Source organism: Podarcis vaucheri (genome assembly GCF_965113315.1).
Source record: "Podarcis vaucheri genome assembly, chromosome: 5".
Lineage (NCBI taxonomy): Eukaryota > Metazoa > Chordata > Lepidosauria > Squamata > Lacertidae > Podarcis > Podarcis vaucheri.
In genome coordinates this window covers 29,380,981-29,396,148 of record NC_138763.1, presented here as the reverse complement: position 1 = coordinate 29,396,148, position 15,168 = coordinate 29,380,981, and the positions used below count along the sequence as shown (strand labels likewise).

At 42.8% G+C, this 15,168-nt stretch overlaps 1 protein-coding gene across 1 annotated transcript in view; it reads right to left on the bottom strand.

Annotated features, from left to right (window-relative positions):
- Positions 1–449: 449 nt before the first annotated feature.
- The window catches only part of XRN1 (5'-3' exoribonuclease 1), a 45,681-nt gene continuing 30,962 nt past the window's right edge, over positions 450–15,168 (bottom strand). Inside the window, exons 31-43 of the mRNA XM_082223824.1 lie at positions 14,682–14,907; positions 14,083–14,184; positions 12,889–12,984; positions 12,692–12,806; positions 10,720–10,781; positions 10,271–10,381; positions 6,507–6,629; positions 6,234–6,381; positions 5,866–6,047; positions 5,045–5,158; positions 4,822–4,936; positions 4,138–4,298; positions 450–3,765 (exon numbers count right to left, since the gene is read on the bottom strand). Of these exons, the coding sequence (XP_082079950.1) occupies positions 3,472–3,765; positions 4,138–4,298; positions 4,822–4,936; positions 5,045–5,158; positions 5,866–6,047; positions 6,234–6,381; positions 6,507–6,629; positions 10,271–10,381; positions 10,720–10,781; positions 12,692–12,806; positions 12,889–12,984; positions 14,083–14,184; positions 14,682–14,907 (1,849 nt within the window). The 3' untranslated portion in view covers positions 450–3,471. The remainder of the gene's footprint in view (positions 3,766–4,137; positions 4,299–4,821; positions 4,937–5,044; positions 5,159–5,865; positions 6,048–6,233; positions 6,382–6,506; positions 6,630–10,270; positions 10,382–10,719; positions 10,782–12,691; positions 12,807–12,888; positions 12,985–14,082; positions 14,185–14,681; positions 14,908–15,168) is intronic.

The following is a 15,168-nucleotide window of genomic DNA, read 5'->3' as shown; positions in this document are numbered from 1 at the left end:
CATTAAATACTGGATTAGTCAAATTGCAAATAGCATAGCCTGAATCCAGCCCTTCTCCCCCCCCTCTTTTTTCCTGGGGCTGCGTTCATAAACTGCTCTTGTGCATACAAACCCTGCATACTCAGACCACGTCCATTTGTTTGCCCTAACATTGGTCACATTTAGAGTGGTAATTCAAGGCATATTATCCCCGCTCTCTTACATTTCTCCTACAAAGAAGCAGTTTTAGTGTGAATGAACTGAATTGTACCTCTCCTGCCACTCTCTAGAAAACAAATGGCCAATCTTAACCTTAATCCAAGATTGCATCATGACTATGCAAACTTAAGTTTTATGGCTTATTTTAAGAACAAATTACTGCAAACCCCCACAACCAAATAGAACATGCAGTTTAAGCCATGTCTGACGTAATTCTTCCAATGAGAAATAAACATACCGAAACTCAAAAATTTAGTTTACATTTTTATTCCAAGCAGACAAGGCCAAGTCTTTTATAAAATTATTGTATTAAAGTTCTCCAGAGTATTTAATCCATATGATTTATTCCTTCAGGGTATATTGTACATTTATATTTAAAAATACTTTTGCACAGCTACATGCTAGAATTCTGAAATGCACAACACTATACACAAAAATACACTCCATATTAATCATGCCAGTTTTAAACATTTCACTTTGGCAGATAGACAAAAGTTCTTTTTAAAAAAGAAACTATAAAAATGTGCACAAAAAGTCTTCCCTTTCAGATCTTAATAAAATACTGCTCTGTACAAGATCTTAATGAAAATTTCCAGCATTTACAAAATACATTTGAGAGAAATAAGCCATATAACTTTATTTTTTAAAAAAACAAGCAAAAATTCTATAAGCCAATTATTTATGTTTTAGAGATTATGTATCTAAAAACTGGGCAGTGGATATAAAGAAACTGATACTAATCCTGCAGATTATAGAGAATAGAAAACAGTGAAACAGATACAATGACAAGTATAGATGGGAACCAGGCTGATGAAAATTGGATGGGCATTTTTATTAGAATGGAAAACAAAGAAGCCCTGTTCAATAGGTAACAACAAACACGAGAATTTTGCTGGTTCTAAGATACACATAAATCTATTTCTATTATGCTGGCAGTAGGGTCCATAAAAAGTCTTACAGAATTTAGCATGTTAGAAGCAATTCCAGTGCCTGCATTAAGGGTCAGGTAACCATATATATATACCCCAAAGATGTAAACAAATGAAAATTTTATGTTGTTTAAGAGACTCGATAGTAAAATAAATCAGTTCTCACTTCCATGGGAGTCCACCTTATTCATTCTCTAGAGACTGAAGTCAAGTTACCAGGCAATATGATCTGAGAAAATAATTTAAACTATACCAGTGAGAACAGTATGACAGACCTTGTCAAGGGAAATATGGCCAGACTGTCCTGAGTTTAAGTGCTTTAAGTCCCATTAAGCATGTATTTTCACTCTTAAATGGAAAGCAGTGAGGAAAGCACTTTTCACCTTAACAGGAGCACTTCACATGCAGCAAAGCAACAATGCCCTAAAACAAAGGAATGCAACCCCAGCGGAGAGGAACCTGTGGCTCCAATGTACAACCAGAAGCCTTAAAGCAAGCAAGGAAAATCAGGCTTCACTTCTACCAACCATCAGTAGTAAAGTCAAAGCCTGGTGGATCATCTGTTGCAGCTGAGTTCTGTAGAACCCGCTGGTGCCATTAGCTGATAGATGATAAGAGCTGAAGCCTGCTTATCAGCTGCATGAGTGAGTTCCCCAATACCTACAGAAAACAGCTGATGGGCGTGAAGTTGAAGCCACAGGCACTTTAATTAAGAGAGGCTCTTTGCAAGCTCTGTGTGGTGCGCTGAACATTCAATCTCCTGATGTCAGATGACTGACACCTGTCAAGTTTTGCCTCCTGGACTAGGATTTGGCCTGTGGAGCCAAAAGGTTCCCCACTGCTGCACAGTACTACTAGAATATGAAAATTAATCTACATCACAAAAAATAATAATTCCATACTATATAGTTTGAAGAGTGTTACCAAGTTGGGTTTTTGTGTGCTTTGGATACGGTGCAACTTTAGATTTAAATAGCTCCATGATACATAGAAGTGGAGCTAAGATTGCACCTAGGGTACTGTTGCAACACTATTTTTCTATATAGAGGTTAATCTATGCTATTTGAGGCAGGGGGTGGGGGAATATTGTGTGACCCACAACAGCTTAGCTAGTTTCTCTTTTAAGAAATTGTGGCATTTAAAAAATAAGTGATAAAAAGTATCCTTCAGGCTGGTATTTTACATATCTCAGATTATGAAACACGAATTTGTGCTGAAGAACAAGTAGATCACAGGAAGGCAGCACAGTAGAACTAAAACAGCACAGCAGAATGAAGACAATTTGAGTCTGAATACGAATTAGACTGGGTTGTCTTCTAGCTTACACACATACTGATTTGGAATATTTGGGAAGATTCACCATTATTTCTGAAACTGTACTATTTAAGGAATCATGCTTTGGTGATACCAGATCCAAGGAGTATATACTATTTCAGAACAATGAAAGTGCTTTAAAAAAAGTAGAGCCAGATCTGTTGTGGAGGCTGCACATTAGTAGAGAAGCGTACAGGAGCCATTCCCAAAACTACAACTTGTTACAGTGATGAGGTACCTCTTATTCTGTAAAAAGGGGAAAACCAACATGGTCTTCTTCAGATGTTGTTAGACTGCAGTTCCCATCATCTCTCACCATTGGCCATGCTGGCTGGGAGTAATAGAAGCTGGAGTCCAGCAACATCTGGAAAGCACCACATTTTGTCTACTCCTGCTGCAAATCCCTGAAGCATTTGTTTGCTCTGGCTTCCTCTGTCAGTGGCTCATTTGTGGTGGCATTTAGTTAAAGATAGTTTATTACAATAGTCCAAGTTCTTAAGCTGCTTTGGCATAACTCCTGGAAATGAACCTTACATAAAGTCAACTGGCAATGCCACAATAGTTAAAATCTATGCACACTGTATCAGATCAAAAAACCTGAAAAATCTAAAAATAAAGTATACCAGTTACATATAAATAAATTGCTTTTAGAAGTTATTATATCATTAAAAACAAGACATCAAGAATTATGCTTTGCATTCGTTGAGGACCTTTATATGTTGGTTTAAACAAAGCTATTTCTCAATTAAGACGGCCAAGTCAGTATTATTGCTCCACTTCTGGGACAGTACACAAACCCCACTTTTCAGACTGAGGCATGATGGACAGGGTTGTTACTTTAACTCAAGAGTTTCTTGTGTTTTACATCACATTAAATCAAGCTCTTCAGTGAACATAATTGTTTTCATTGTGACTGACAGAAAATATTTACAGTTCAGAACACCTTTCAAATTATTATGCTTACATTTTTTAAATAATATTTATTGGTTTTATAACACTAACAAAATGTAAAGTAATCCATGACCCATACTTATTCTGAAGATTTGGGTGCACCAAAATTGACAGCCAGTTTTCTGGGCTTTCGCTTGGTAGACACATTTGGTATTGATTTCTTACGAGATGCAACCGAGCTTGAAGGAGTCATTTTCTCTTGGAAAGATGGAGCAGCTTGATGAGACCTTAAATGTTCTGAAGAAGCATCCTGTGGGTTCATTTTTGTAGTGTCGATGCTTGACTGTTCATTCTTTAACTGCACATTTTGAAGAGAACCTGGGAACTCCTTTGGCTCAACATTAGTCTTGCTGGCAACCCTTTTCTTAGTTACCTTAAAAAAAAAGAGGTTCAGTTTTCTAACATGTGAGAAGCATATGTAGAAGAAGAAGAAGAAGAAGAGGAGGAGGAGGAGGAGGAGTTTGGATTTGATATCCCGCTTTATCACTACCTGAAGGAGTCTCAAAGCGGCTAACATTCTCCTTTCCTTTCCATCCCCACAACAAACACTCTGTGAGGTGAGTGGGGCTGAGAGACTTCAGAGAAGTGTGACTGGCCCAAGGTCACCCAGCAGCTACATGTGGAGGAGCGGAGACGCAAACCCGGTTCCCCAGATTACGAGTCTATCGCTCTTAACCACTACACCACACTGGCTCTGTGTGTGTGTGTGTGTGTGTGTGTGTGTGTAGCTGCTGTCAGATCTTACCTGCAAGGGTATAAACTGATTGTGTGCACCAGCTGGTACAGTGCCCGCAAAAGGCATATTCCCAGGATAGGAACCAGGAAAGTAAGGTTTCCCATGGACTGGAACTGGTGCTCCCCATGGCACTGGGCCAAACGCATGAGGTGGTGAAGGAAACAAATTAGCTGCGAAAACAATAAGCTCATTTTAGATTCCAGTATTAACTAAGAAAAATGGGTAGCTACTCTTTCAAAGCCTCCCTCCCTCCACTTCCGAATGGAATTCAGAAAGGAAATTTAGCTGCTAAATTTAGCTCATATATTTCATAATAACTGAATTGGAGAAAAAGGTGCATTCTTTATGGAACCCCAAAGACAACTTTTTGAGACACTAGAGATCAATGCATTCAATACTTTCCCCTCTAACTGTGAGAAAAAATGATGCAACTTGTCTCACAAAGAACACTAGATTCTTTTTTAAGTCCTAAAAACTTTAGGACTTTGTTTATAAAAACTTAGGGTGCTGTTTATAAAATTAATCTATATAGAATAATCAAATTATATACAATTATTAAAGAAAGCAGTGTTGCTGATAAGGACTAGCAGTTTGCTACTATGCAACTTCTACAAAAAGTGAATTTGCTTCCAACTATACCGTATGAAAAACATGCATTTACACACGCAGGAAGTTAAAACTGATTAAACGTACCGGTGTGCTGCGTGAAGACTGGAGGAATGGATCCAGGAGGCACAAGAGCTCCCATGGGTTGATAGTTTGGAAATACAGGTGGTGGTGGCAGAGGAAAGTTCATCCCGAGAGAGCTCTGTATGAAAAAGGGTACTTAAAGTTTGTGATACAGGAAGCATGACCAGCTAATAAATGGAGATGAGCATTCTAAGGTTTTATAAAGCATTTTGACTGCTGGTCTCACCAATTGCTGCAAAGCAAAAAGTGCTGCTTTCTCCTTAGCTTCATTTTCAGAGTGACATTGAGGTCCGTGTACTAATAATCCATTGGATAGCTTTACTTGACAAACTGTCATCGTCTATGGAAGAAAATAAGACAAAGCAACTGTATTTTCTATATAGCATACTGCAAACAGACTGCTAAATGGAGAGATTTATACAAAGGGTGGGCAATTTATTTGCCTTCTGACAGAGTTTCCTATTGAAGATTAGCCAAGTATCCTTCTGTCTAATGACACCAGTCTACAGCTTCCATCATCCCTGACCACTGGCCATTCTGGCTGGGGAGTCTAGCAGCATCTGGTAGGCCCCATGCTGGCTACCCTGGTCTAAATGATGAAAAATGGGGAGCAGCTCTCACCCCTGTCCCTGGGGACACTGACAAATAACTTCTCAGCATGAACCCAGAAATTACCTACTCAGACAATGAAATGATTCTCTCTACTCTTTTTATACCTATGTGTCCATTCTTTTAATCTCCTTTTCCATTCCACCCCACTGCCCGGTTTATTCTTTGCCCCAATTCCCATGTTGCTCAGCAGTCAATAGCTGTCAAGTGCTCATTAGCCTGTTTTGCTTTCCCCTTTATTTTTAGGGTAGTTCATAAAGGTATTTTGTCCCTTGCAAATCTCAGAATGGTGATGCCTCCTCCTTGCATGGGGGTGGAACAATTTGTCTCTATTTCTGCAAGCACATTTAAGACTTGAACTGGAAATAAAAGAGATTATGGGTGGGTTTGTTTTTTTGTTTGCATACTGCACAGATCTGCTATTTGAAGCTAAGTTACCTGGGGTGTTCTAAGAAATGAGAAATCGGGCTGCAGCATTCCAAGAAGGGAACAGATACGAGAAAGCTCAGATACTGGAGTGGATAATGAGTTTGGTGGTCCAAGAAGTGGGTGGCCTCCAACCTCCATGCCCTGAGTGTTCTGAGGTCCTGCAGTGCCAGGGGATTTGTTCATGAAAGCAGCTATCAATGAGAATAAATACATGTAATCTGTACCATGTTTGAATAAATGAACCAGAGTACAGTACTTTGTTTAATGTGATTGAATGTTAGATGTTCAAAAGGTATTCTATAATCAATAAACATTAAACTTAAATCTGCATAGCACAAACCATTTATTCAATTATAGAACAAAGCTTTTATACATACCCATCTTTTTGGCATTGGTATGTTGTGAGGCAGGCACACAAGAATCCTGCCTGCAAGTTGGAGCAGACACTTCATTTGCCGCTGACTTTGCTTCTGCTGTGTCAGAACCATCTATCTTCAAAATTTCTTTGAGCATCTGTGTTCCTTTCTTTTTAAAAAAAAGCAAACAGCATTTATATATTGTATAAATTGAGAATTTTATCATAGAACTCTGTACATTAAATGCACCCAAAGTTAAACCAATGAAGTCAATTCCAACAGCAGCATACAAACCATAGCAAAAGACTGTGGAGACAAGTGTTCTTCATTAGTTGGTTCCTTGGGATATGACCGTGGCACCTCTTTTTCTTTGAAAATTTTCAAAGACGCCAAAATGTCTTCAAGTTCAGATCCGTTCTAAGGAATATATAGATATATACATATATGAAAGAATTAGAAGAGCAAAACTCAGAGAAAGGAATTTTCTCTGCAAATTCCACTGAAATCAATACGAAAACTTATTCATTTTGAGGGAACGTAGTGTACATATTGGGACACGGGTGGCACTGAGGGTTAAACCACAGAGCCTAGGGCTTGCCGATCAGAAGGTCGGCGGTTCGAATCCCCGTGACGGGGTGAGCTCCTGTTGCTCGGTCCCTGCTCCTGCCAACCTAGCAGTTCAAAAGCACGAAGTGCAAGTAGATAAACAGGTACCGCTCCAGTGGGAAGATAAACGGCGTTTCCGTGCGCTGCTCTGGTTTGCCAGAAGCGGCTTAGTCATGCTGGCCACATGACTTGGAAGCTGTATGCCGGCTCCCTTGGCCAATAAAGCGAGATGAGCGCCGCAACCCCAGAGTCGTCCGCGACTGGACCTAATGGCCAGGGGTCCTATAGGAGTGCAAATATCCAAAGTGTGGGGTCAGGTGGGATTACTATGAGGAATTATAAAATATGCATCAAGCCCTTGTGTCCACGATGAATGCATTGTGTTGACTGGGTTTGATACCTTGACAATAATTTCTGATCAAATCTCACAACCCTCTGCATCTCTGGCCATTTCCTCTACTGCCCATTTCTCTTGCTTCACACAGCCAGGCAGGGGTCCTGAGTCATCAAAGACAGTGGGCAGCTTCTTTGAAGTAGCCTTTCTGATATGTTAATCTTAGGATGTTAATCTTAGGGCGAGGAAACAGATCTCACATAAAGGTGATAATGATCGCTGTCCTCCTGGCCATCCTTCTTATCATGTATATTGCTTGTTTATCACCTCCGGGGTGTCTTTGTTTACCCCGTGCTTAATTAGTTTTGGTAGTTTAACTTTGTCCTCACGTGGGGTCTGTTGAAATGCTCAGAAGAAATCTGATTGGTTCTTATGAACACTCTGTAAAAAGTTCTTTTGTGAATAAAACGACCTGGGCCGAGGGGCTGGGAGGGAGACAGAGAGACACGATTATACGCACCCTTCCCAGAGTCTTGCTGGTTCAAGCCTCAGTGTGTATTCTTATTATTCAGAGTTCAATCCTTCCTTTACTTTGAGAACGTCTCAGGGTCCCTTTACCTTTAAGGTAAGGTAAAGGTAAAGGTACCCCTGCCCGTACGGGCCAATCTTGCCAGACTCTAGGGTTGTGCGCCCATCTCACTCAAGAGGCCGGGGGCCAGCGCTGTCCGGAGACACTTCCGGGTCACGTGGCCAGCGTGACATCGCTGCTCTGGCGAACCAGAGCCGCACACGGAAACGCCGTTTACCTTCCCGCTTGTAAGCGGTCCCTATTTATCTACTTGCACCCGGGGGTGCTTTCGAACTGCTAGGTTGGCAGGCGCTGGGACCGAACGACGGGAGCGCACCCCGCCACAGGGATTCGAACCGCCGACCTTTCGATCGGCAAGCCCTAGGCGCTGAGGCTTTTACCCACAGCGCCACCTGCGTCCCACCTTTAAGGTACATATCACTTAAAAGGTCTCCCCCATTCACTGCAAAGTCTGGAAGAATTTTGCCCGTGTCTCCACTGTGTGCCTAGAGCAGTGTTTCCCAACCACTGTTCCGCGGCACACTAGTGTGCCGCGAGATGTTGCCTGGTGTGCCGCGGGAAAAATTAAAAAATTCGAAAGATTTATTTTTTTAAAAAAAGTCAAATTTTCGATTGGGGCGCCATCACTAGATGACCCCTGGGGTTCCCTCCCTCCCTCCCGCTCTGCGCCTCCCTCCTCCTCCTCCTCCGGGGAGGCCCTTCCTGGCTCTCGGCCAAGGCTTGGCGGCTGCCACTCACTCACTCGCTCGCCCACCCGTCCCTCCATCCCTGCACCCGGCCTCTCCCCCTCCGTCCCCGGCGCGGGGGCTGCCGGGATCCGTAGTCCCCTCGCCCTTGGGCTCCGCGCCCGCGCGGTGTGCACAAACTATGTTTCCCAGCGTAGCCTGGCGGGCCGGGCGTTTTGTTTGAAGCACTCTTCTCCCGGCCATGGAATGAGCGCAGCGGCGGCGGCCGGGCGGGCAGGGGCTCTTCTGCGCAGACCCCGCGCAGCCTGCCTGCGCCCCCGCGGAGATCGGGCGGCAGGATGGAGCCCGGGGATCCCCGCGGAGGCGGAGCGGCGGAGGCTGCCCCCCAGGTAGGGCTGCGTCGGGGTTTTTTTATTTTTGCAATGCTGCATCCGCGCCGGAGAGGACGCATCGGACCGCGGGGAGACCCCTTGGTGGGTGTGCAAGGCAATGCATGCGTGCAGGCGTTGCATGGAGTGCAGTGCAATGCAATGGCAACGTGGCGCCCTGCATGCATGCATGCAACTTCCACCGGTGCTCCGGACTTGGCAGGTGAGGGGGGTCCCCAGTGGGCGGCAGAGAGAGCCGGGAGGGCGAAGGGGAGCCGGGGGGGAGCAGCGCTGCTCCCCGAGCCGAGCCTGGGGGGAAACTTCGGCGTCGTTGCGCCGGGTGTTGGAAGCAGAGGCTGGCGGGGGCCCCTCACCTGCAAAACCTGGTCACCTCTCATATATTTCGTGCATTGCATTCATCGCCCGCTTTCTCCTCCAAGGAGCTCCCGGGGGCGCGCGTGGTTCTCCCCGTGTTATCCTCGCAACAACAGCCCTGCGAGGTGGGTCAGGCGAGTGGCCCAAGGGAGCACCCAGGGATTGTCCTGGCCAGGTGGGGTGATTTGAACCCTGCTCTCTGCCCGGTCTTCGTCCTCATTTAGCCCCCACATGTGCATGACTGTGCATGACTGAGGTTTCCCCCCCTCGTCTTGGCTATGGTGTGAGTCTGTGCTGTTAATTAATGGGGTTCTGCCTTCGGAGAAGATGAGCCAGCCCTCAAGGAGATGATTATGTAATTTGCTAGCAATTCATGTCCCTCCCGGCGTGACGCTGCGCGCTGACGTCACGGGGCTGTAATGGTGGTGTGCCTCAAGATTTTTTTCATGAAACAAGTGTGCCTTTGCCCAAAAAAGGTTGGGAAACACTGGCCTAGAGTTCTCTTCAATACTGCAGCAAAGGACAAAGGCTCTAAAGCTCAGGAGCACATGTGGGCCATGTTAAATGTATTTCAAACAAAGCAAACAAGTAAAAGGGATTCAGGAACTTGCTACGAAGTGGCTCAAGCTCTCAGTCTTTTTAGTTGTCCTGTATATATACTACCACTATGATTTAGCTAGATGGCCACAAAAGATATTTCACAACACATACATGAGATATAATTTATATAGAGAGAATTTTAAATCTTTATTTTATCCATTTCTTCTGACAATTTTGAGAAACATATTATGTGCAGCAGGCCACTGAGCAGAGATGCAGGGATCTGACATGGATAATCTAGTGATCCTCTGGCCTATGCTTGAGAGGGAGAGGGAGGCCAATATCATCTCATGGCTTAGAGCTTACTAAAAGGTCTGGCTAGTACTCTTTACAGGTGCAATCCCATATGGAAAAAGACCATGAAGAAAATAAAGCATTCGACAATTCTGGTGCATTAAAATTAATATCTAATAAAATCTACTTGTCATGTTGTTTCTTCTTCAGAATGTACTCAGAATGTACTCAGGTATATGCAAATATTTAGATTGCCATTTTCCTACCTTTTCAGTTATACTGGGACTGTCAACTGCAGGCTTTGGTTCTACTGGCTCATTGGGGGCTTCATTCCTCTTCAATAGCTTCACACTATACTTATTAGCACCTGCAAAATTCTGAGACAGACCAGGTCAAATGTAAAAGCAAATTAACTCGTGCTAAAAGCTATGGCCACCTACCTAACCAGTGCACAAGTAATTTTGGAAATCTATCAACTTCACTAGTCGACCTATGTGATCATACAAGGGCCATCTCCCTCAAGCAGATATATCACACATATAGTTACACTCTGTGGCAGGACTGCGGAGGGGCAGCTGCCAATTTAATCCATGTCCAAAAATATATGTTAGGCATACCCAAGCATCTGCGAACAAACCGTTGCTATTTCTGCCCTTTGTTTCCTTTGAACAGTTCACCATAAAACAGCAAACATAAAACAGCATCAGCAAATTACCTGTTTATTTGATCCTTTATGTGTTTGACTGTCAGTTCTTGGACCTTTAGAGTCGTCTTTAGCTACAAATACAAAAGTTTATAATATTAGCTAAACAAGTAACGTGTTTTTTCAAAAAACTGTTTATATATAAAACGAGTGTGTGTGCAATCCTACATGTGTCTACTAAGAAGGAAGTCCCACTTAGTTTGATGGAGCTTACTCCCAGGTAAATAGGTACAGAAGCACAGCTACAGTGAGTCCTCTTCGTCAATCTAGTATATTTTCCCTCACTTTCTTTTTACTATCTCTGTTCAGAAGCTGTAACAAAAGGAATAAAATCTGGGTGGACGTCTGCAACAGAGAACTCAAACAGCACAATGTAATTCCTGAACAGGATGAAAGAAATGGGTATACTGGACTAGCTGAAAGGTGTTTCTCAAGGGCCACTAGGACACCGCCAGATAAGTCAATGAGTTCCTTATGTTACTTGAAGCAGGAAAATGTCATGATTCCAACAGAATTTCTGAGTGACCCCTCCCTTAGAAAAACAGTTCACCATCTAGATAAGCTTGTAAGTTAAACATCCAACAATTACAAACAACACATATTTAACAACCAAAATGTCAACAAACAGAAAGGCAAGACCACTCTCTAGACACTCTGCTCTTAACCCACCTCTTAATTATGTCATGCAGCTTTGGGTGGGCCTTGGCCTCCCAGTACTCCCTGAGAAACACCCTTTAGGTGAATCCCATGGACCCATATCTAATGGCACTAAGACTCACCCAAGTGGGATTTTTTGTAGCAGCTGTGGAGAAGCTTTGGACGTCCAGATGTTGCTGAACTACAACTGCCATCATCCCTGGCCATTGCCCACACTTGCTAGGGCTGATGGGAGTTCTAGTTCAAGCAACATCTGGAGGGCCAAATGTTCCACACTCCTGTTCTGCAGCTAAAGGGCCTGTTGACGCCTCTGAAAAGCTGCTTCTGCGGAAGCATAAATGTATATTTTATAGTGTCTTGTAAATGTATTCGAAGTAGCCCAAGCCCCCGCCCTACAAACCACTTGTAGAAAATGCTGCTGATGCTCTCATTGAGTGAATCAAATGGAAGAGAATTATATGCCAAAGAAATACAAGCTTTAATCCACCTAGCTATGGTAGATGTTGAAACCTTTCTCCCGAAGTATGTTGGGTAAGAGGCAATAATAAACGTTTTTATCCAAATGGCTTTGCCATATTGATCAGTTGATCTATCTAATCTGCCCTGTGGACATCCAGAGAGTGCTATGCATGTTCTTTAGGATGACATGGGAAAAGACAGAAAGTAAGTAACACCAGCTCCTGCTGGTAATGAAAAACAGTCTGCAGTACAATTCTGTCTTTGTTAAGCACACAATGATGTTTTCCAACGGACAAAGCTCCCAGCTCTGAAATCCTTCTTGCTGGTGCTATGGCCACTAGAAAAAGCACTTTAAGTGACATCAGCCATAGAAAAACAGACTTCAGTCGTTCAAATGGTGGTTTCTGCAGTTGCAAATAGTAAACTCCAAGTTGAACAATGGTATTGCACTAGGGCTAGCTAATGCTGCCCCTCTCAGGAACTGTTTCAAATAGAGATAGGTGCCAAACTTCTTGCCACAAGAACATCAATCAGATTAAGTTAAAAAATAATACTTCACAAAACGAACAAAAATTCAAAGTGTGACAGCAAACTATGTCATACTCATAATAATCAAGCTCAAGGTTATTGATTTCAGTGGATCTCCAAGTATTAGCAACCCTAAATCCACTTTCATCCTTTTTTGGTGAGAGGGGGAGGTAATGACATGCATTTCTTCAGAGAAAATACCAAGGGTTGGGGTTATAATGGCAACACTCCGTCTGTCATAAGCATCACTTTCCACAGGACTAGAATAAACTAAATGCTTTCCAAAATTGAATCCCCAACTTGATGAAGGAATATACAAAATTCAAAGAAAAGTACTTACACTTCCTGAAAGATTCCTGTTTTCTTTGCTGGCCTTTGAAGCTACTCTCATTGAAGCCTGGTTTGCAGAACTGGCCACCCGTATTTAGCTTTATGTATTGAGGTAAAATTCCACCCTAGAAAATGACATTGTTCAGTAGCAAAATCCTGTTCAGAAAATCTCACACACATCACATCCACTCCACTACAGAAACTAACCTTCTCATGCCTATCATGTTGGGCAGACTGAGACTTTCCAGAGCTCTGCAATGATTGCCATATGCTGCAAAATTCATCATCTTGCTTATCTTGAGCCTGGTGGGAAGGAAAAATAAAACCAACCCATTTATGCAAGATCTGCTCTAATAAAATCCTTACACCCAAGAGAGCTATGGCTGTGTAGATTTAATAGCTTAACAGTTTGAGAAGCAAAATGAGGAAGAGAGGCAGTAAGTGAAGTCACTTACCCTAGACCCATAAAGTCAAAGCAGTAGTGAAATGGGGAAAACATATTCTGGTCTCCCGGCATTGTGGAGAGGTAAAGGGGGGAGCCACCTACTGCATCAGCGTGCCTGCTTACCAATGCAGTTCTTATAGTATCATGGGACTTTGCCTCACAGTGTCACACTGCCACATATTTTCTTGCACACATACCTAGACCCTACCCTACGGGGCCTTCCTCAATTTTATCTCTACTTTTTAAACAGGGGCGGATGGGAGATTCTTCAAGGTGAAATGTTGAAGGCCCAAATGTAGACAAGAAATAAAAAGCGGGAGGCATCTAAAGAAGCTGGCTGCATAATGGGTGTGGCACTATAAGGTACTCACAGATGAGCTGAGATTTGGGAAGGGCACGTACAAGAAATGGAAGAAGGGGAAAATCACAAAAGAGGAGTATACACGTGTAACTAACGGTTGCAGGGCAAATGTCAGGCGGTCTAAAGCTCAGAATGAGCTCACGCTTGCAAAGAGGTTTAAAATATATTTTTTAAAAAGTTTATTCGGATAGCAGACTGACCCATGTCCCAATCTCACAAGATACTCCATTATCTCTCCCCACTTCATACAAAACCCTCTCAATCCCCCATGTGGTATCCATTCTCTTTTGTTACTGCCCACACCCCGCCCTCCTTACAATTCCACAGCATTTCCTTCTCCCATTTTCCCTGAACTCTTTCTTCCTGCTGCTACTTACTTCTTAGGAGAGCCCCAGCTTCCAGGAAGGAAAATGGCTCCTTTGTTGAAAAGGCAGAAGGGTTTCCACTTTTAAGGAGCTATGTTCTTTCTACTGATTCTGTGTGGAATGAATTTTCCCCACTTTTAATATTTGCTTACACCCACATGCCCAAACTACTTCCTTCCCAAACTCAGTCTACATCTACTAGCATGTACTAAGAAAATAATGCTACTTACTTTGTATTTCTGATTGCTGCTTAAATATGCTCCTTTCTGGAGGGAATTGGAACTGCCTTGGGTTTCAACCTTGAGATTGTTATGCTGTCTTCCATTCACTTGCTAGATGAAAGTTTAAGAAAATTTAATGGAATAGCTATTCAACTTCTTTCTTCCTCTTTAAAATACTTGTTATTGCTATGATTCCTCCCTCCACCCACCCGAGGAGAAGAGAAATAGATTATCTCCAGTGAATGTGGCAAAAGAAGAACACCTGTACAACTTGAAACCTTTCATCAACATTAATTTGTTTTGGGAAATTTCCTTACCTACTTAGCTTCCTTATACTGACAGAATCTATCCCAAATAGAAACACATTCCTAATCAAACCCCCTTCCTTTCTCTACCCTCAATGTGTATCATGGGGATTAAGAGTTTTCCAGGTGTTTTCTTATGCAAACCTGGATGAGTCTAAGCTAGCTAACCATGATTACAGTAATCATTAAAGCCTGTCTAAACTCTGCTATTAAAAAAATGTTTAGTTAGCATCCATGGAGATCTATTGTTAACAATGACTTTATTTTCTGGGACATAATTGTAGGAACTAAATGTGGACTTACTCGAGTTGGAACAAAGAGGGAGCGAGGAGAATGGTTGAGACCTCCTTGATGTGCTTTTTGCGTAGATACAGAAAATGATTCGGGTGAATATGAGTTGTAGGGACTCACAGCTGGCTGAGGTTTAACTATGGCAGTTAGCTTCTGATTTCCTGTTTCAGACCGATTACCATAAGAAAGGTTGATTAAGGCACTGGCTGGAATGCGGTACCCTCTGCCAGGCGAGCTCCTAGAGGAAGGAGAGGAAGGCTAATGAAAAGAGTGCTTTAGTTATGCCAGTGGTACAAGATTAATAGAAATCTGCCCCCCAAATATATGGGTAGGGGACCGTAGACCACAACCTCAAAGCTTAGCAATTCTACAAATGGAGGCACTAGGAGCTGCAGATGATGATGAAGAAGATTTTGGATTTGATATCCTGCTTTATCACTACCCGAAGGAGTCTAAAAGTGGCTAATATTCTCCTTTCCCTTCCTCTCCCACAACAAAC